The 22,617-nt window shown below is 40.0% G+C and overlaps 1 protein-coding gene across 1 annotated transcript in view; it reads right to left on the minus strand.

The window, feature by feature from the left end:
- Positions 1-4,916: 4,916 nt before the first annotated feature.
- Positions 4,917-22,617, minus strand: part of LOC122797929 (zinc finger protein 605-like) — a 146,388-nt gene continuing 128,687 nt past the window's right edge. The window contains exon 5 of the mRNA XM_044066448.1: positions 4,917-6,817. Coding sequence (XP_043922383.1) covers positions 5,055-6,817 — 1,763 coding nt within the window. The 3' untranslated portion in view covers positions 4,917-5,054. The remainder of the gene's footprint in view (positions 6,818-22,617) is intronic.

Here is a 22,617-nt window from a genome sequence, read left to right on the forward strand (position 1 = left end):
AATTTTAGTAATCCATGCTGCTTTTCTTAAGATACAATATCCCATCTGTTTGCTTCTGCCCACAATAGACTCATCACTGTATAACCATGCCACTGCAACATTTACTGTTGCAACATGTAACTTTCCCGGTAAACAAATGTTAAATAAATAAATAAATAAAAAACATTGCCTCTTTTGGATATCCTCAGATGTTATACCAGGTTACCCTTGTGTGCAAAGTTCTTGTTACAAATGGTACATTTGTAAAGCATCTCTCATTTTTAATTTCTCCAAGGATGGACCCCATTCCCAAGTCAAAGTACGATTCTTCTTCTCCTTTCGGCTTTTCTGGGTTAGGGGTTGCCACAGCAGAACAACAGTCTGCAGAATGATTGGCAGTGGAATTTTATGGTGTTGAGTTGCCAGCCCAGCGCCCAACCATCCAGAGAAGGCACACACATGCACACACTCACATCAAGGGCCAATTTATAGTGTCCAATCCACCTACAGCATGTCTTTGGGAGGTGGGAGGAAACTGCAGCACCAGGAGGAAACTCATGTGACCACAGGGAGGACATGCAGACTCCGGACAGAGTGCACTCTAGTTCTTGCTGTAAAGCAGCAACTCTAACAGTTCACCACCGCTGCAACCCCCTAAGTCAAACTATGACTAAACTTCATGAAATTACTATTGCTTCAATCTTTGATGCTTGCCAGAAGTCATCTTCGCAGCAACTGCAAGGTGCCCAGAGATGACTCCTGGAATTCGTATGGAGTTACATGTATCGGTAACATATCCAAGTATGATTGTAAATTCTTTTTTATAACTTCTGTTGCTCCTACTACTGTTAGAACTGTCTGGGTATCCTTCTTCCACAATGCCCTCATTTCTGCCTACAAATCCTGGTAGTTTATGACTTTGTGTCTCTCTCTGTATGTAAGGCACTGTAGTCACCAGGTGTAGCAATTTCAATGATCAATGCTACTTTTGTCTTCTTTTCATGGACTACTGTATCTGGTTTTCTCACATCTATTTTTGAACTGGTGGTAACTGGTGATCATGTGTAATATAAACTTCATCATTTCCTATGATGAATTGTCCTTCTGCCATTAGAATATCACAACCAGCTACAAGATGTGCAACTGTTTCCAATTCTGTTTCACAAAACCTATATTTGTGTGTTTCTCCCGCATGTTCAATAGACTTTGTAAACCAATGTGTACATAGTAAACTGTTTTGGGCCACCAGTATTTGTCTTTTGATTTAAATTCACCTCTCCTTAACCATTCATGCGTTTAATCCTAATCAACATGAGTTTGTTCCAAGAGTTTCCTATACTTGCAACTATATTCATGTATTTTCCACATTTCTTGCCTTTTCATCTTACCCTTCACCTTACATTCTTTCTTTTGTTTTTTGTAACATTTAGTTGCTGCCTGATTTTTATCTGCTTATGGCTTGATTTTGATTCCCACTTGACACTGATATGCTTCTGCTAAAATAAGCAGGGAAGTCATCTTAGACTTATTCTCCTCATGTTCCAAAACATTCACTATGTTTGGGTCTTGTGACGTCACCAGATTCGTTTGCAGTCCCACGACTGCAGATCTATACATGTAACCAATCTTGAGGAGGCCCATAACTCCTTCAGAATGGGGAATATATAATCTTGGTATGCACTGACTTTTATAAACCATTTGATGAGCATGAAGCATCCTTCTTGTTTTCCTATCTAACCTATCCAACACCTTTTGGAGCCAATAAATCAGTGCAAAACTGTAAGTTAGGAGAGGAAGGGCAAACTGGTTTATAGATTGGGCTTAGTTCTTAGATGGCAACACTGTCTTCAGTATTAATTTTAATCTTCTGAAATATTATTTACTGAATTTTATTCACATTTGTTCATGTTTTACTGTTGATCCTTCATTAATTCCCAAATATTTATACACTACCTCTTGCTCAAGTTCTTTTATATCACATTCCTGTTCCAAACTGATATTCCCTTGGTGTTGCAGCTTTCCTGCTTTTAAAAGATTCTTTTGCACAGTTATCAAAACCAAATGCTTTCAGTTCCTCATCTGATGACCTATACAGGATTAAATCATCCAGAGAAGATGAGAAGTCTTTACACTTTGTTGTTTTCTGGGAGCCAAATTGTATCCATGACCTAATCTGTTAAGCAGACAACTTAATGGATTAAGGGCAAGACAAAAGAGCAGTGGTGACAGAGTCACCTTGGAATATCCCCCTTTGAATTTTTATCCTTGGAATAATAATTTGCCATTTATCATGGATTAACTGCAAAGTGGTTTGCTACTGTTTCACGGTCACTGTAATGTAATTGATCAGTGTAAGGTGTAGCTTATACATTTTTAAGCACTCTTTTATCCATGCATGTGGAATACTGTCCAATACTTTTTTTAGTCTATCCATGCCATACTTAGATTCTTCCCCTTTTTTACAGATGTCCAGGATGACTTTAATAGCAAATGATCCTTTGCTTCAAATGACTTTCTTTTATTACCCTTTTGTTCTATTGCCATGATTGAGTTTTTTTTCCAGCTAACTATAAACTCTGTCTGCATCAATTCCAGTGTATAGTTTATGCCATTGGAAGGTAAGTTATTGGTCTACAGTTTTTAGAACAGTTTGCAGGTTCACTCTTAAGTAGGAGTGTTGTTTTTCCTGTTGTTAATCAGGCTGGTGTCTGTTTGAGGCGTGCATATAAATAGTTCTTACTCATGGCTAAATCTTCATCTAAAGGCAGAATTTAGGTACTACATCTAGGCCTGGCGTTTTCCAATTAGGAGCTTTTCTTAATGTTTTTTTCAATCTCTCTGGGCATTAATTCATCATATTTCATATCCTGCACATTTGAACGTCTTATTCTTTCTTTTACTTCTGTCCATTTAGCATCTTTGTTATGTTCCCCAGGATCTTCATAGATATTTCTCCAAAATATACATATTTCTTCCTTTTTTGGTGGTGTTTCAATTCCAATTACCCTGTTTCACAATTCTCTATGAAACCTTTTTAGTTCATCAATAAATTGGTTATTTTGTACTTTTTCTTTATATTTATCTGCATATCTTCTAAGTTTTTCTGTCTGTGCTGATAGTTTTAGTTTATTACTTGCGATAGCACACAAAAAGTTCTGATCTGTTCTGATACTGCGCATTGCTTTTATCACTTCTGAGTATTTTTGTTAATCTGTTCCCTCTTCTATACTGCTGTAACTGACACTTCTTGTCTAAACTGCTTTACAGTTTTCTATATTCAATACTTATATGATGGCATTCAATTTCTCCCCTTCCTATCCCTTACTACTATATGTTTTTGTGGTAAGACTTTATCTGTTATTAATTTAGCTGCACAGTAATATATCCTGCTTACTTATGTTATAGCATATGAATCTCTATGGAAAGTCCTAATTACTGTGTTCATTTGTTTTGTCAAACTTCTAACTTTTTGGGTTTTATTGACATTCTGTAGTCTATTTCTTTAATTGATCTTAAGATATCTGTCAATCTCTATTGAATCAAGCAACTCTTCTCTTAGATCCTTTTCTTCTAAACTGAGAGCACATTCTTTGTTCTCCATTTCCTGTGGGCATCCTATAGAAAGTTCCAGAGCATCTTCCTGAGCCACATTCTCTTCAGTTTTATCCTGTGTCATCCATTGCTCTATCATATGGGAACTCACTGGCCTATCACTCCACAGCATTGCGTCAGAGTTGCCACTTTCCTATTCCTCCATTGCTGTGCAACTTCAAATGAGTGTTTATACTGGTTTCCTATGAAAGGCTCCAAAGCATCTTCATATGGCAACTGATCAGATGTTTCTTGTGCCACTGGTTTCTCCTTAATCTGGGGATCCATTAATCTATCCTGCTGTAGTGCTTTCTAAATTAGATTTTCTACACTAAATCCTTCATTTCACAAGTAATCTACAACTTCACTTTCTGTTTCTTTAATGTTGCTATTACTAATCCTCTTTTCTATGTTCCCTCTTTGTTTTCTTATTTTTGTACTGTAAAATTTTTCATGTCTGGATGCCTTTGCCCGTATTTCTCTTCAAATATTTTAGTGTTCTTTTTTATTAATTAGTTTTGTTTTCTTCTTTACATAAATATTATACCATATTAAATCACTTTTTCTTTCCCATGTCCACATTTCTTATTCAGATGTCTCCTGATCTTCCTGTTTCTCCTTACTTTGGGGACTCGTTCCATCATGTTGTCATGTAACCTGAGTTAGACTTTCTGCACTAAATCCTTCACTTCGCAAGTACTGAATAACTTTAACTTCTATTTTTTAACTTCTACTTTACTAGTCTTCTGTTCTACGTTCCCTCTTTGTGATCCTATTTTTTATTGTGAAATGTTCCATATCTGGATGCCTTTACCTGTATTTCTATTCAAATATCTTTAGGGCTGCCTTTTTTATTGATTAATTTGACTTTCTCCTTTCCATAAATATTGCACCATATCAGACCTCTCATTCCTTCCCATGTCCTTATTTCTTTTTCATACCTTTCAAAAATCTCTAGGTTTTGTTATTTATATTTTTGCACTTACCCAAATGCTTCTTTTTCCAAACATATCAAAGTCTCTTGGTCTATATAACGTTTTTCATAAATCTGTTGTATTAATGAACACAAATTTTTATTTGAAGCTTCTGACAGTTTTTCTTGTAGAAGTATTTTTCTTTCCTCCAATTTCTCTCTTAATCTTTTTTTGTACATCTTGTATCTGGAAATTCGGGGCTGCTACTTCGTTCTACAACAGGGGGGCCATCCCCCCCAGGCCTGGCCTAGCCCCATAGTAGGAATGTTTCCATGTCTTGAGGATTCTACACTGTCATTTTTTCCACTCCTGGCCCCAGTGTGCCTACCAGGATCAGGCACTTTTTTTATCATGATGCACCTTGCTATCTTTTTTATTTTTTAACCTACTTCTGTCCGTAATATATGCTTTATAAAATATAATCTCTATATCAGTCAATATATCAGTGTTGTCTTGGTGAGACTATTAATTCAATTTCAGCAATACTACTATCCTTTGCTTGCTGACTCATCATTCACTGTGAATATACTGATGGATTTCCAGGTGATTCTTGTGTACAAACCTCTTGTCACACATGGTACATTTAAAGGGTTTCTGCCCAGCGTGGTTCCTCTCATGAACTAACACATAACACTTCAGTCTAAATGTTTTATCACATAGTGTACATTTATATGGTTTCAGACCACCGTGGATGCTCTGATGAGTTACCATACTGCTTTTGTATGCAAAACTTTTGTCACACACTGTGCATTTATAGGATTTCTGTCCAGAGTGGACATTCTGATGCTTAGTCATAGAATGTTTATGTTTAAAAGTCTTACCACATGTGGGGCATTCATGTGGCTTATACTCTGTGTGGACAATTTGATGTGCTGTCAGACAGCTCTTTTTTACAAAACTCTTGTTACATGTGCCACATTTATAGGATTTCTGACCACTGTGCGTCTTCTGGTGATCTACCAAGTTACTCTTCTGTGTAAAGCTCTTGTCACACGTAGTACATTTGTATGGTTTATACCCACTGTGGGTATACTGATGTCTTATCAAGTGAGTCTTTTGTACAAAACTCTTCTCACACATGGTGCATTTAAAGGGTTTCTGACCAGTGTGGTTCCTCTCATGAACTAACACATAACTCTTCTGTGTAAATGTTTTGTCACATATTGTGCAGCTATATGGTTTTAGACCATTGTGGATGCTCTGATGAGATACCATATAGCCTTTGCATGCAAAGCTTTTGTCACACACTGCGCATGTATAGGGTTTCTGTCCAGAATGGACACTCTGATGCCTAGTCATAGCAGTTTTATGTTTAAAAGTCTTACCACATGTGGTGCATTCATATGGTTTGTACTCTGTGTGTACAATTTCATGTGCTGTGAGACAGCTTTTTTTTATAAAACTCTTGTTACATGTGTCACATTTATAGGATTTCTGACTGTGCATCTTCTGCTGATCTGCCAAGTTACCCTTCTGTGCAAAGCTCTTGTCACACATGGTGCATCTGTATGATTTCTGCCCACTGTGAGTATACTGATGTATCATCAATTGATTCTTCTGTACAAAACCCTTGTCACACATGGTACATTTATATGGTTTCTTCCCTGAATGCATCTTCTTATGAAGAACTAGTCGACTCTTGTGCACGAAACTCTTGTCACACGTAGAGCATTTATATGGCTTCTGCCTACTGTGACTCCTTTGATGAGTCAACATACAGCCTTTATATGCAAAAGTCTTGTCACACATCGTGCATTTATGTGGCTTATGCCAAATGTGGGCATCCTGAGGTATTGCCATATCATTTTTCTGTGCAAAACCTTTGTCACACATGGTAAAGGGATTCTGACCAGTATGAATGGTCTTCTGCAGTGCTAAATTTTTTGTACATGTAAAACCCTTGGAATTTGTAACACATGTATACAAAGCCTGTCTACTGAGTATTTGTTTATGTGTTGGTGAGGTATTCCATTGCCTTTCCCCATTGTCACTTAGATCAGTTACACTGTTACTATAAAATGTTACACTGTTGCTATGATTAAGCCTGCTGTGTGACATTTCCTCTGCTTCAATTTGCAGACGCATTTCTAATTCAGTTTTCATGACAAATTCATTACTTTGTCTGCAGTTATCGTGTCTAATGCTTGTATGAACCGGGTCTTGCTTTGTGATGAACATCTTATCTGTCAGAGCTCTGTCGCATTCTGCATCCCAGAGTTTCCCATAAGATGACTGCAGACTCTGGATGGCACTTAATTCTCCATTCCTGGTAACTTAAAAGAAAAAACAAAATAGTGTGTCAAAATAAAATTAGCTGTAAAAAAGACTTTTCTTACAGTTTACATTATAAACCTCTAAGAATGTTAGTGCCTCCATACATAAGTATTCTTAATGTCTAATCATAGTAAACAATAAACTGCTACTACAAAGAACTTCAATAGTGAATAGGTCTCCAACAGAAATCTGCCATGCCTTATCATTGTGCCTTAATGTTCATTCCAACTAGATTTAAAAAGTGTTAATTGGTCTGTAGTTTATTTTATTATCTTTTGTTTGAGGTTTCCAATGTATCTGATCTGCTTTGCATCTACATGTTCCATACAAATTATGTAAGTGCTCTCAGACAAATATTTAAAAATAACTCTCCCAAGGGACTAAGGATACACCAGCCTCATTACATTCAGAATAAGAGAAACCAGTATTTGCCTACATTTCAAATATTTAAATTCCAATACTTCATAAGATGAAAACTTTAAATGTTTCTAACTTTCCATAAAGGTGGAGACAATAACACAATAAGTATGTCACTCCATTTAACATACTTTGGAAGTGGCAGGTATTAAATAACTTGAGTGTGAGCTTTAGTTTAACTGGAAAATATTTATACAAGTACCTTGATGGTGATTAAGGGATAAAGTGCATTTACTTAACACTGATGACACTAAACACAAAACAAATACAAGACTCAGATGCAGTGTTATATCTTTAAGGTATTAAATATGTACCATCTCTAAGGAAAACTTGAGCTTTTGAAAATCAGTGATGTCTATTTAACAACCCTGCTCAAAGCTGCATGCACTGCAAATGGATACTGATAGAATTAAACATGGAACAACTAACTAAAGTATACCAGAATCTTTCTCTTTCTCCCTCTCTGTCTCTGTGTGTGTGTAAATTCTACTGGTGCCTCTGCAGATATAAAGTACTCACCACAGACTGTGCAGGGACATGTGGAGCCTGGTTTTCAAAATGACATGTCAGACATGTCAAAATGACCAGTGATGGGATTATGTGTTATGTACCTCTCTGACTGTCTGCAAAAGAATTCATAAATATGCCTGAAGAAGATGCATTGTGTTTCAGTAACATAAAAAAGTATCACAAACATCTTGCAACTCAGAACTGCTGGCCTGGCTTGGCCACTAGTAGTCTACAAAACCAAACAAAAATCACAATGCGCAGCAACACAATCTAGTTTTTATGAAACAAGTAATTTTTCTACTGCATCCCTCCCCGCACAGTGCTAGAAAGTCAAAATTTAAAAGGGGCAGTCATCTCTCAGTTTTTATCACCGTGATCATCTTCTACAGGTTGTGTTACATGAAAATCTAATCCCAGCTGATGTATTGCTCCATCTTCTTTGAATTAAACAACTGCTTTTACTAAGTAAAAATAAGAAATTCCTGATGCTAAAGTTGAATGAAAGTGTTTTTATATTAGACTGTACACAATGCTTACATTGTAACAGTAAATAGCAACTGTATCATTGCTTACCTAATCATCACCTCAGCTAACCTGTTGCCTGTCTTGGGACTTGCTGTGGCAAGAATTTCTGTTGTCCAGTCTACTCACACTGTTAAAAATTTGAAATAAATAAAACGCAATGGCATTTCCTGCTGTAGAGCCCTATGTCATTTCTGTATGAAATAGATTTCTAGATATTTCAGAGACATGAACACTTACACAGTGGCAATACCAACTCTCTCAGGCTGCACAGCCTTTGTCCAGGAGGGCCACACCAGCCAATTCTAGTGGAAGTGCATGGCTACCCATCCAGTAACCTGGGTTATGTTTAAAGGAAGATAGGGAGTTGCACTGTTTAACATGCGGGGAAAGATTACTGTAAAGGTTAAGGATGCACTGCTTAACATGCAGGGAAGTATACCATAAAGGTTAAGCATGCACTGCTTAACCTGCAGGGAAGTACAATGTAAAGGTTAAGGATGCACTGCTTAACATGCAGGGGAAGGATAACATAAAGTTTAAGGATGCACTGCATAACATGCAGGGGAAGGATAAAGTAAAGATTAAGGATGCACTGCATAACATGCAAGGGAAGTATACTGCAAAGGTTAAGGATGCACTGCATAACATGCAAGGGAAGTATACTGCAAAGGTTAAGGATGCAATGCTTAACATGCAGGGAAGTATACTGTAAAGGTTAAGGATGCAGTGCTTAACATGCAGGGAAGTATACTGTAAAGGTTAAGGATGCAGTGCTTAACATGCAGGGAAGTATACTGCAAAGGTTAAGGATGCACTGCTTAACATGCAGGGAAGTATACTGTAAATGTTAAGGATGCAGTGCTTAACATGCAGGGAAGTATACTGTAAAGGTTAAGGATGCAGTGCTTAACATGCAGGGAAGTATACTGTAAAGGTTAAGGATGCAATGCTTAACATGCAGGGAAGTATACTGCAAAGGTTAAGGATGCAATGCTTAACATGCAGGGAAGTATACTGTAAAGGTTAAGGATGCAGTGCTTAACATGCAGGGAAGTATACTGTAAAGGTTAAGGATGCAGTGCTTAACATGCAGGGAAGTATACTGTAAAGGTTAAGGATGCAGTGCTTAACATGCAGGGAAGTATACTGTAAAGGTTAAGGATGCAGTGCTTAACATGCAGGGAAGTATACTGCAAAGGTTAAGGATGCACTGCTTAACATGCAGGGAAGTATACTGTAAAGGTTAAGGATGCAGTGCTTAACATGCAGGGAAGTATACTGTAAAGGTTAAGGATGCAGTGCTTAACATGCAGGGAAGTATACTGCAAAGGTTAAGGATGCACTGCTTAACATGCAGGGAAGTATACTGTAAAGGTTAAGGATGCAGTGCTTAACATGCAGGGAAGTATACTGTAAAGGTTAAGGATGCAGTGCTTAACATGCAGGGAAGTATACTGTAAAGGTTAAGGATGCAATGCTTAACATGCAGGGAAGTATACTGTAAAGGTTAAGGATGCAGTGCTTAACATGCAGGGAAGTATACTGTAAAGGTTAAGGATGCACTGCTTAACATGCAGGGAAGTATACTGCAAAGGTTAAGGATGCACTGCTTAACATGCAGGGAAGTATACTGTAAAGGTTAAGGATGCAGTGCTTAACATGCAGGGAAGTATACTGTAAAGGTTAAGGATGCAGTGCTTAACATGCAGGGAAGTATACTGTAAAGGTTAAGGATGCAATGCTTAACATGCAGGGAAGTATACTGCAAAGGTTAAGGATGCAATGCTTAACATGCAGGGAAGTATACTGTAAAGGTTAAGGATGCACTGTTTAACAAGCAGGGAAGTATACTATAAAGGCTAAAGTTGCACTGCTTAACATGCAGAGAAGTATACTGCAAAGGTTAAGAATGCACTGTGTAATATGCAGGGAAGTACACTGTAAAGGTTATGAATGCACTGCTTAACATGCAGGGACATATAGCATAAAAGTTAAGGACACACTGATTAACATGCAGAAAAGTACACTATAAAGGTTAAGGATGCACTGCTTAACATGCAGAGTATACCATAAAGGTTAGGGATGCACCATTTAATATACAGGGAAATACACCGCAAAGGTTAAGGATTCACTGCTTAACATGCAGGGAAGTACACCGTAAAGGTTAAGGATGCACTGCTTAACATGCAGGCAAGTACACCGTAAAGGTTAAAGATATACTGCTTAACATGCAGAGAAGTATACGGTAAAGGTTAACAATGCACTACTTAACATGCAGGGGAAGCATACTGTAAAGGTTAAGGATGCACTGCTTAACAACCAGGGAAGTACACTGTAAAGGTAAGGATGCACTGCTTAACAAGTAGGGGAAGTATGCTGCAAAGGTTAAGGGTGCATTGTTTAACATGGAGGGGAAGAATACCATAAAGGTTAAGGATGCACTGCTTAACATTCAAGGAATGCACTGCTTAACATTCAAGGAAGTAGACCATAAAGGATAAGGATACACTGCTTAACATGCAGGGAAGTATACTGTAAAGGTTAAGCATGCACTGCTTAACATGTAGGGGAAGTATACTGTAAAGGTTAAGGATGCACTGCTTAACATGTAGCGGAAGTATACTGTAAAGGTTAAGGGTGCACTGCTTAATATGTAGGGGAAGTACACTGTAAAGGTTAAGGATGCACTGCTTAACATGCAGGGAAGTATACTGTAAAGGTTAAGGATGCACTGCTTAATATGTAGGGGAAGTACACTGTAAAGGTTAAGGGTGCACTGCTTAATATGTAGGGGAAGTACACTGTAAAGGTTAAGGGTGCACTGCTTAATATGTAGGGGAAGTATACTGTAAAGGTTAAGGATGCACTGCTTAACATGCAGGGGAAGTATACTGTAAAGGTTAAGGATGCACTGCTTAATATGTAGGGGAAGTACACTGTAAAGGTTAAGGATGCACTGCTTAACATGTAGGGGAAGTACACTGTATAGGTTAAACATGCACATGATTAACATGCAGGAGAAGTTTACTGTAAACTCGGACCAAACCACAAAAGGAGGGGGAGTATCCATATTCATCAAAGATACCCACACCTCCAGGTTAGTTCATAGGTTCATACTAAGCTAACTGCCCTTGCGAGCCATTTTAAGCCTAGCCAATTATCCCTTGTGAGACTCAAACCCTGCACCTTGGGTTTGTAAGGCAAACACCTTAACCATTAGGCCACCCTCCCAACCCCATGGCACTGCACAAAGCATCAGAGACCATCCATGTGCAACTAACAGTGGGCAATACTGCCTTTCAGTTTGTAGCCTGCTACAGACCACCCTCCAAAACTCAGGAACCTCACTCGGCTTTCCTGAGAACACAGGAGAATATGAAGGTCTCTCCAAACACCATCATATTGGGTGACTTCAACTACCCAAACATAGACTGGGAGCACTACTCAAGCCCCAACACCCTCGCCCAACGGTTCCTAGAATTTATAAACTCAAATGCTATGGAACAACTGGTCACCACTCCCACAAGAGGGGAAAACATATTGGACCTGATCATCACCAACATGGGGACTCTATGTTCCATACCAGAGGTATACCCCTCATTGGTAAGATCTGACCACAAATTAATCTCACTGGACATCCATATCCCGTCCTCACTCCCAGCCAAGGAAATCACGGTGAAGAACGTCTCAAAAGCAAACTTCACATTTCTCAAAACCGAAGTGGAATCCTTCAAAGCCCCCGGGCCAGTGGAAAATACGGCCCAAACCGCAGAATCCTTTACAAACGCATTCTATGAACACCTACAGAAATGCATGGATCGTGCTATCCCAAATAAAACCAAGACTCACTCCTCCAAAGGCAGGAGACCTGTCTGGTAGACCCCAACCATAAATAAGCTATACAACAGAAGGAGGAAGCTACTACATGATAGAGCAAAATCCCAAAAAGGGAAGGCATCTCTGATCAGTACTAGCAAGAAACTACGATCCCTCATAAAATCATCTAAGGCCAGCTTCGAAAGAAAAATTGCACAAGACGCTAAAGATAATCACAAGGCTCTCTTTAGTTATGTCAGGAACCTGGGTGGCAACTCCCAGATATGCTCTGAGTTAGTGCAAAATGACAAAAAATACACTGAACCCACAGACATTGCCAACATCCTGGCAGACAGGTTCAGTGCAAACTTCTCCCCCCCCCCCCCAAAAGAGCAAATGTCTATCCCAACAGAGTGTAGCCTGCCTGACATCACAGATGCACAGGTGAGAGCTGCCATCTCCAAAGCAAAAAACACAGCATCAATGGGACCGGACGGTGTCCCGGGCTGTGTCTTACACAAGCTCCAAGAAGAACTGAACCCTCACATAAAGTCACTGTTCAATCTCAGCCTTACTACAGGATATGTACCCAAGGAATGGCATACAGCAACAGTGGTCCCACTCCATAAAGGTGGTGCCACAACGGACCCCGGAAACTATCGCCCTATAAGCCTGACTCGCCTGGTCTGCAAAGCTATGGAGCGTATCATCATGGAACTCATAAACAAAGACATTGGGAACCTCAAAACACTGGATCCTACCCAATTTGGCTTTGTTAAGGGCAGATCTTGTTTCTTGAACCTGGTCGACTTCTTTGAAACAGTCACCAAGGCCATAGATGAAGGGAAGGTAGTCCACACAGCCTACCTGGACCTCGCAAAAGCCTTCGACACAATACCCCACTCGGGCATCATAAATAAGCTCACCAGATTAAATATCAACCCCTATGTCACAAGATGGGTTGTAAACTGGCTCAGGGATAGAACCCTCATGGTCAGAATTGCAGGTGCCATGTCAGACTCTAAACCAGTTACAAGTGGCGTCCCACAAGGCTCAGTCCTGGGACCTCTCTTGTTCGGTATATATTTCTCTGAGGTACAGGCCAACACGGGAGGACTATGGCTGACCAAGTTCTCAGATGACTGCAAACTGGGTGCCATAATCGACTCGCTGACTGACACAAGCATCCTCCAAAAGGGTCTTACAGAGACGGATAACTGGTGCCAGAGCCATGGCCTAAAGCTAAATGCCAAAAGGTGCATAGTCATCCCCTTTGGGAAAAACAAAGTGCCCACAAATTACCACATAGGTGTTAATCCATTAAGTACGGAAGAAGTAATTAGGGATTTGGGGACCCAAGTAGATAGCAATCTCTCCTTTGACAATCACGTTGCCAAAGTGGTTAGAAAGACATTCTATATAGCCCACCTTATCACGAATGGGTTCACATCTAGATCAAGAAAGGTCATTGTGCCTCTCTACTCGTCACTCATCAGGCCCATAATTGAATACAATGCCCCATTTGGGATGTACCTTACCTGACACCTGCAGCAACTGGAAAGACCCCGAAAGTACCTCACCAAGAGGATCAAGGGACTCAAACAGATGCCCTACGCAGTTAGGCTAAAGAAACTCCAGCTCTACTCAGTTGCTTACCACCTACTCAGGAGATCTGTGCCTGACATATAAAGCCATGTCCAAACCAGAATTAATGGACATGCTCCACCTCAGGAAATCCAAATCCCTTAGAGCCACACGCTCCAGGGACTTAAACCTCAGCACAGAAATAAATAGGACTTGCTGGAGGGACAGATTCATATCCCAGAGGCTCCCCTCACTCTGGAACAAAATCTCAATCCATGTTAGGCAGAGCCCCTCAATGACCCTCTTCAAGAGAAATCTTGACGAGTGGATGGGAGATCGTAGGTTTACCCCTGCGATCTCTTCTGTGTCCCTACTAGACAGAGGCACAGTAAACTAACATTAAAAGGGCTATCTTCTGTGACCTACTATACAGAGGCACAGTTAACTAGTCTAAAAGGGTGGCGAAAGCCAAACACACTCTGGCTAGGCTTATAAATGCCCTAGGGCAGATAGCCTAGTATCAACCTATGAACCTATGTTAAGGATGCACTGCATAACATGCAGGGAAGTATGTAGTAAAGGTTAAGGATGCACTGCTTAACATGTAGGGGAAGTATGCTGTAAAGGTTAAGGACACATTGCTTAACATGCAGGGGAAGCATACTGTAAAGGTTAAGGATGCACTGCTTAACATGCAAGGAAGTACACCGTAAAGGTTAAGGATGCACTGCTTAACATGCAGGGGAAGTACACTGTAAAGGTTAAGGGTGCACTGCTTAACATGCAAGGAAGTACACCGTAAAGGTTAAGGATGCACTGCTTAACATGCAGGGGAAGTGTACTATATAGGTTAAGGATGTACTGCTTAACATGCTGGGGAAGTATACTGTAAAGGTTAAGGATGTACTGCTTAACATGCTGGGTAAGTACACTGTAAAGGTTAAGGATGCACTGATTAACATGCAGGGAAGTACACTGTAAAGGTTAAGTATGTACTGCTTAACATGCAGGGAAAGTATATTGTAAAGTTTAAGGATACACTGTTTAACATGCAGGGGAGTATATTGTAAATATTAAGAATGCACTGCTTAAAATGCAGGGAAGTATACTGAAAAGGTTAAGGATGCACTGCTTAACATGCAGGGAAGTATACCATAAAGGTTAAGGATGCACTGCTTAACATGCAGGGAAATACACCATAAAAGGTTAAGGATGCACTGCTTAACATGCAGGGGAAGTATACTGTAAAGGTTAAGGATGAACTGCTTAACATATAAGGAAGTATACTATAAAGGTTAAGGCTGCAGTGCTTAACATGCAAGGAAGTATACTGTAAAGGTTAAGGATGCACTGCTTAACATGCAGGGAAGTATACTGTAAAGGTTAAGGATGCACTGCTGAACATGCAGGGAAGTATACTGTAAAGGTTAAGGCTGCAGTGCTTAACATGCAAAGAAGTATACTGTAAAGGTTAAGGATGCACTGCTTAACATGCAGGGAAGTATACTGTAAAGGTTAAGGATGCACTGCTGAACATGCAGGGAAGTATACTGTAAAGGTTAAGGATGCACTGCTTAACATGCAGGGGAAGTACACTGTAAAGGTTAAGGATGCACTGCTTAACATGCAGGGAAGTACACCATAAAGGTTAAGGATGCACTGCTTAACATGCAGGGAAGTATACTGTGAAGGTTAAGGGTGCACTGCTTAACATGCAGGGAAGTATACTGTAAAGGTTAAGGATGCACTGCTTAATATGCAGGGGAAGTATACCATAAAGGTTAAGGATGCACTGCTTAACATGTAGGGAAATATACCATAAAGGTTAAGGATGCACTGCTTAACATGCAGGGGACATACTCTGTAAAGGTTAAGGATGCACTGGGTTATAAAAACCTGTCCCTCCACTATGTCTTATTTATCTGCTGGTGAAGATTTTCATCCTTGATTCTAGTGTTGGGAAAGAAATTGGATTTATGGAGATACTGGATGCCCTGGACAATGCATTGTCTAATGGCATGGAAAGTGAGTCAGAGATGGACCCTGAAAGACAGAGCTTCCAGTCTCCCCTAACATATCAATGACCTTCTCAAGATGGCCATCTACTTACCTCAAATGCATACCTTGGTGCAGCGGTTTAATGCTGTTGCCTCACAGCAAGAGGTTGTCTGGTTTGATTCTCGGCCGGGGTGCCTTCTGTGTGGAGTTTGCATGTTCTCCCTGCGTTCGCGTGGGTTTCCTCTGGGTATTACGGTTTCCTCCCACATTCTAAAGACATGCGTCTGGAGCATTTCTCCCCAGGCCTCCGCTGAAAACAGGATCTGTGGAACCTAGTCGGAGTTTCACGGTCAACAAATGTTAAATAAATAAATAAATAAATAAATACCTCTCCCTCCATACCTTCTGCCATATATTCCTCACTAATTCATCAATCACAGAACTTCATCTCTTGCTTGTCTCACACTAATCTTCTCTTCCTCTATCTTTATGAAAGGCTCTCCCTTCAACTACACAATAACCTCCCCCCCTCTAGTCATTCTTTCACACTTGTATCAGTCCAACCTGGGTACCCAATAATCACTGCCACTTACTGACAGCCTATTGCCAATACTGTCTTTGTATAAAAAAGTTCTTTTACAGTATATGCATTGTACAGTGCGACCAAAATATCTTTGTACTACTTTTGTACAAAAGATTCACTTTAATAAATATATACCAGAATGCTACCTCCAAAAACTGTATTTGTATAATATTTATAAAGCATTCACATTAGTATACATGTACTCCAGACTGCAATTAATTAATAGTTAAACTGTTGATAAATCTCTGATATAACATTATAAATGCTTTGGCTTTACTAGATATTTTGCCCTTTGGAATAATAATGTTCTGTATTTAAATATAGAGATTTTCTCCCTGGACCACGGCTGAAACTTTCCCCGGCAAACAAATGCAAATAAATAAATACACAAACAAACCTCTATTGGTAACTCAGGGACTTTAGGACTGTGGGTTTTTTTTTTTGTTAGGAACCGTTTCTTTTTTTTTTTTTCTTCTAATTGATACATTTAATGAGATACATCCCAAAGGGGCATTGTAATTGATAACTGGTCTAATCATTGCTGAATATAAAGGAGTGATTTCTTTCTTAGACCTTCATAATTTTACTTTGGCAATCGTGCTAAGTTAAAAGGATTTCCTGACAGCTGTTGCCATATGATGATCAAACACAGGGAGTTATCAACCCAAGTTCCCAGGTTCCTGACTACATTTTAGTTTTGTAGTGGTGTGCAGTCTGCATAGTATGATTAGGGGAGGGGCTTAATGCCAAAAGTGATACTATATTTTCTAGTATTTAGTTTGAGTACTTTTTTAGTACATCAAAAGTTTACTAGGGATAATTCATTCTGGAATGTTTGGATATTCGGGGGTTATACTTTGAGTATATATAGAAAAGGTACACTTTCTAATTTGTACCTTCACTAAAGTATTTTCCATCCATCCCATCAATGAAAAGCAATTAATGGTCAAATTATGAGTGTATCAAGGTTAATATCTGATGATGTTGTGTTTAGTACATAAACATATCCACCAGTTAATTTGTATATTTATTGAGAGAGGGTATCCTATTAAACTTTTGAAGAATGTTAAGGTGGAATTTTTGGGCCTTTGTAATAACCAGTTTGCAGCTATTTTAAGGATTAAATCGGTTTATGAACAGAACGCAGGAGGGAAGGTTGTTTAAATGGGAAACAACAGAATTTTTCATTTGTCTACTCCAGAGCTTACTATTCCATATAGCAAGGATGTGTTTGGTAAGGCATAAGTGGAATTTTATATTTCCTGATGAGATTAAAAGGTTGTTGGGTTTAGCTCCAGTGACTGAATTTAGTAAGAGGAGAAACATTAAAAGGTTACTGGAGAGTAACACTGTTAATAAGAAAATTACCTATGGTTAGGGGGCTATGAGAAAAATGTGGATGCTACAAATTTTGCAGACTAATACATGAAGGACCTTACATAGTGGTTGAAGGTTTTGACAGTACTATCCTCTGCTCGGGGAGGTATAACTGCAACACCACCCATGTGGTTTATCTTGCTAGTTGTAATTCATGTGAAGCATTTTACGTGGGGAAAGCAAATGGAAAACTGAGAGAGAGAGAGAGAGAGAGAATAAGGAAACACATGAATGATATTAGGAAAAATAAGTATACTAATGCCCTTTTTACACATAGTGGTAGTTGTCCTAATTTTACAAAGTTTACATTTTTTGTAATTGATACGGTGGTGGTCATGGATTTGATGGGAGACTGATACCCTTTTAGAGTTTAAGGAACTCACATGGCAGTTGAGGCTAAATGCCTCCATTAGCCCAGGAATAAATGATTCCCTGTCACTGGTTAGTGTGTGGAAGAGGAAGACAAATGTAGTATGAATGGCTCTTAAACAACACACAATAATAATATGCAATTTATTTATTCATTAATTTATTAAGTGAACTGTTGGAAAATTTTATGTTTGTTTATAGGTTCATAGGTTCATATTAGGCTATCTGCCCTAGGGCATTTATAAGCCTAGCCAGAGTGTGTGTGGCTTCCGCCACCCCCTGGAATGATAATACTGTGCCCATTTAGGGTTTAGTTTACTTTGCCTCTGTCTAGAAGTGACACAGAGATGATCCCCGGGGTAAACCTACGATCTCCCAGCCACTCGTCAAGATTTCTCTTGAAGAGAGTCACTGAGAGGCTCTGCCTAACATGGACTGGGATTCTGTTCCAGAGTGTAGGGAGCCTCTGGGTTATGAATCTGTCCCTCCAGCATGTCCTATTTATTTCTGTGTTGAGGTTCAAGTCTCTCACTCTCGTGGCTCTGGTGGATTTGGATTTCTTTAGGTGGAGCATGTCCATTAATTCCGGATTGGACATGGCCTTGTACGTCAGGCATAGATCACCTCTGAGTAGGCGGTATGTGACTGAATAGAGCTGGAGTTTCTTCAATCTGGCAGCATATGACATATGTTTGAGACCATTGATCCTCTTGGTGAGGTACTTCTGGGGTCTTTCCAACTGCTGCAGGTGCCGGGTAAGGTACATACCAAATGGGGCATTGTACTCAATCATGGGTCTGATAAGGGAAGAGTATAGGGGCACAATGACCTCTCTTGATCTAGATGTGAATCCTTTCATGATAAGGTGGGCAATATAGAAGGTCTTCCTAACCACCTTGGCAATGTGGGTGTCAAATGAGAGGTCACTGTCAACTTGGGTCCCTAGGTCCCTGATTACTTCTTCCATAATTAATGGATTACCACATATGTGGTAATTTGTGGGTACTTTGTTTTTCCCAAAGGGTATAACTATACATTTTTTGGCGTTCAGTTTAAGGCCATGGCTCTGGCACCAGTTATCCGTTTCTGTGAGGCCTTTCTGAAGGATGCTAGTGTCCGCTGGAGTATCGATTATGGCGCCCAGCTTGCAGTCATCTGCGAACTTTGTCAGCCACAATCCTCCTATGTTTGCTTGTACTTATGAGAAATAAATGCCAAACAAGAGGGGTCCCAGGACCGAGCCCTGTGGGACATCACTTGTGACTGGCTTAGACTCTGACATGGCTCCAGCAATTCTGACCTTGTGGGTTCTGTCCTTTAGCCAGTTTGCAACCCATCTTATGACATATGGGTTTACATTTAAGCTGGTGAGCTTGTCTATGATGCCCGAGTGGGGCATTGTGTCGAAGGCTTTTGCAAGGTCAAGGTAGGCTGTGTGAACTGCCTTACCCTCATCAATGGCCTTAGTGACTGTTTCAAAAAAGTCGACTAGGTTCAAAAGGCAGGATCTGCCCTTAACAAAGCCGAATTGGGTAGGATCAAGTGTCTGTAGGTCACCAATGTCTTTGTTTATGAGTTCCATAATGATCCTCTCCATAGCTTTGCAGACCAGGCTCGTCAAGCTTATGGGGCGGTAATTTCCAGGGTCCGTAGAATCACCTCCTTTGTGGAGTGGAACCACTGTTGCTGTACGCCATTCTTTGGGTACGTATCCTGTAGTAAGGCTAAGATTAAACAGCAGCCTTATGTGTGAGTTTAGTTCCTCTTGGAGTTCATGTAGCACGCAACCTGGGACACCGTCTGGTCCTATTGATGCTGTGTTTTTAGCTTTGGAGAGGACGGCTCTCACCTGGACATCTGTGATATCAGGGAGGCTACATTCAGTTGGGATAGATATTTCTCCTTTTGGGGGGGAGGGGGGGGGAATTTGCACTGAACCTATCTGCCAGTATGTTGGCAATATCTGTGGGTTCAGTGTATTTTTTGTCATTTTGAACTAACTCTGAGCATATCTGGGAGTTTCCACCCAGGTTTCTAACATAACTAAAGAAGGCCTTGTGATTATCTTTAGTGTCTTTTGTGATTTTTCTCTCAAAGTTGGCCTTGGATGATTTTATGAGTGATTGTAGTTTTTTACTAGTACTGATCAGAGATGCCTTCCCTTTTTGGGATTTTGCTCTGTCCTGTAGTAGCTTCCTCCTCCTGTTGTAAAGTTTGTTTATGGCTGGGGTCCACCAGACAGGACTCCTGCCTTTGGGGGAAAGGGTCTTGGTTTTATTTGGGATTGCATGATCCATGCATTCTTGAAGGTGTCCGTAGAAGGCATTTATAAAGGATTCAGCGGTGTGGGCTGTGGTTTCCACTGGCCCAGGGGCCTTGAAGGATACCACTTCAGTCTTAAGAAGTGTGAAGTCAGCTTTTGAGAAGTTCCTCACTGTGGTCTTTTGTGCTGGGGGTGAGGGCGGGATGTGGAATTCCAGTGAGATTAGTTTATGGTCTGATCTCATCAGTGAGGGGTATACTTCCGGTGTGGAGCATTGTGTCCCCATGTTTGTGATGATCAGATCTAGTATATTATCTCCTCTTGTGGGAGTGGTGACTAGTTGTTCTATCACATTTGAGTTTATGAATTCTAGGAACCTTTGGGCTAGGGTGTTGGGGCTTGAGTAATGCTCCCATTCTATGTTTGGGTAGTTGAAGTCTCCCAATATGATGGTATTTGGAGAGAGATTCATACTCTCCAGTGTCTTTAGGAAGGCTGAGTGGGGTTCCTGAGTTTGAGAGGGTGGTCTGTAACATGCTACAAACTGTAGGGCAGTTTTGTCTATGGTTAGTTGCACATGGATGGTCTCCGATGCTTCGTGCGTTGCCACTATCCTGGTGGTGTGGGTGTCTTTGATGAATATGGACACTCCCCCTCCCTGTGTGGTTTGGTCCAAGTTTTGGGGCCGAAAGGCATGATATGAGTTATAACCTGGTAGTGCTGGGGTGCTCTCAGGAGCCTTCAACCAGGTTTCAGTCACTGCACAGACATCGATGCTCTCCATACTGAGGAGGGCTTCGAGAGCCTGCATCTTGAGATTTAGACTTCTGGCGTTGAGCAACATTACCCTTAGTTTTTTTCCACTTGTGTTTTCTAGGGAGGTGGGTTAAAATGGCTAACACAGTCTGCAGACGACTGTATTAGCGTGTGTGAGTGACTTTTAAATTAACTTTTAAATTCATCATCAGCCAATTTTACTTTACATACTGAATGATTTATGATGTGCAAAATTGTGTATTTTGATTGGCAGATAATAAGTATTTAAAGGGGAGGGGTTATGATTGAATTCACTCTGATAAAAATCTTTTTTAAGTCTGGACAAAAACGCTGTCTTATTAAGTTTATCCGTGTAATAAAGTATGTATCGAGATACATCGGTGAGTCTCTCTCTCTCTCTTTTTATTTTGATATTCGAGGGTGAATTAACACCTCCCCATTTACAGTCATCTGCAGACTGTGTTAGCCAGACATCTTGGCCCTCTGCCTGGAGATCTGAAAAGAAAAGGCCAAAAAGACACAGAGGCTCTCTTTCTTGCATGCTAATTAGGTGCCTGCAATTCTCACTGCATGGATTCTGTCTTTCAAACAGTTTGCTGACTGTAGTAATCGCAATCGACTGACCCTCCAAACCTGATTACAGTACCGCTTTAGTGTGTAAAATAAGCATTAATTGGTGATCCTATTCCTTCCTCCCACTAACCTACTGCTTTTAAGTCTGATACATGTAAGCTTTGGTGATTTACTGTCCTCCTCTCTCATGAATATGCCATTTACTTTTACTGTAAGAGAAATTAATCTCTGGTGATCTGCTTTTCTTCCTTTCAATTCCAATTTGTTTAATGTGAGGATGAGGTGATCCCATGTTATCTACTATCCCTCTAATTCCATTGTTACATGAAATATTACTATCCTCACCTTTTGATGACCTCATACTATTTCTACTGCATGAAACAGGTGATTTACTGCACTTATCTCTTTTGATTACCTGAAGCCTTCAGTTAAGGTCATGCAACATCAAATGTAGGGCTTCGGTAACGACCTAATGTATGGGCAAAATATATATTCCTTATGAAGTTAAGTACAAACTTGCAGTTTTAAAAGTACTGTATTTCATTTTTTCTGTTACCTAATTGTGTGTTTCACTGAATAGTGTGTGCTGTATGTCTCTCTCTGCTATAAGAGGGGGTGGTGGTCTTCTCACTTCTTTGTTATCTGATATTTAACTGTTAGTCTAGAAACATTCCTCTGTACTTTAAGTGCTAGCCACAAAGTTTGAGAATTCATTTTATGCTCAACTTCTGAGAGACTTGGTTGGCTATAATCACCTGCATTAGAAGCTGAAGTTAAGTGAAACTTGCAGTAGTGAATTTTTGTCTTCTGTTAAGTACAAACTTGCAGTTTTAAAAGGACTGTATTTTCATTTTATTCTGTTTCCTAATTGTGTGTTTCTGAACAGTGTGATGTGTCTCTCTCTGCAGTGAGTTCCTCATCCACCCTCCCTGTTCTTTTTTGGTGTTAGTGTTGGTGGCTCTGGAATTGCCCGCCCCCCCTGTAAGTCTGTATTTGAACACTCCTTC

The sequence above is a fragment of the Protopterus annectens genome, chromosome 3.part1, assembly GCF_019279795.1.
Source record: "Protopterus annectens isolate FY-2018-M chromosome 3.part1, PAN1.0, whole genome shotgun sequence".
NCBI classification, from domain to species: domain Eukaryota; kingdom Metazoa; phylum Chordata; order Ceratodontiformes; family Protopteridae; genus Protopterus; species Protopterus annectens.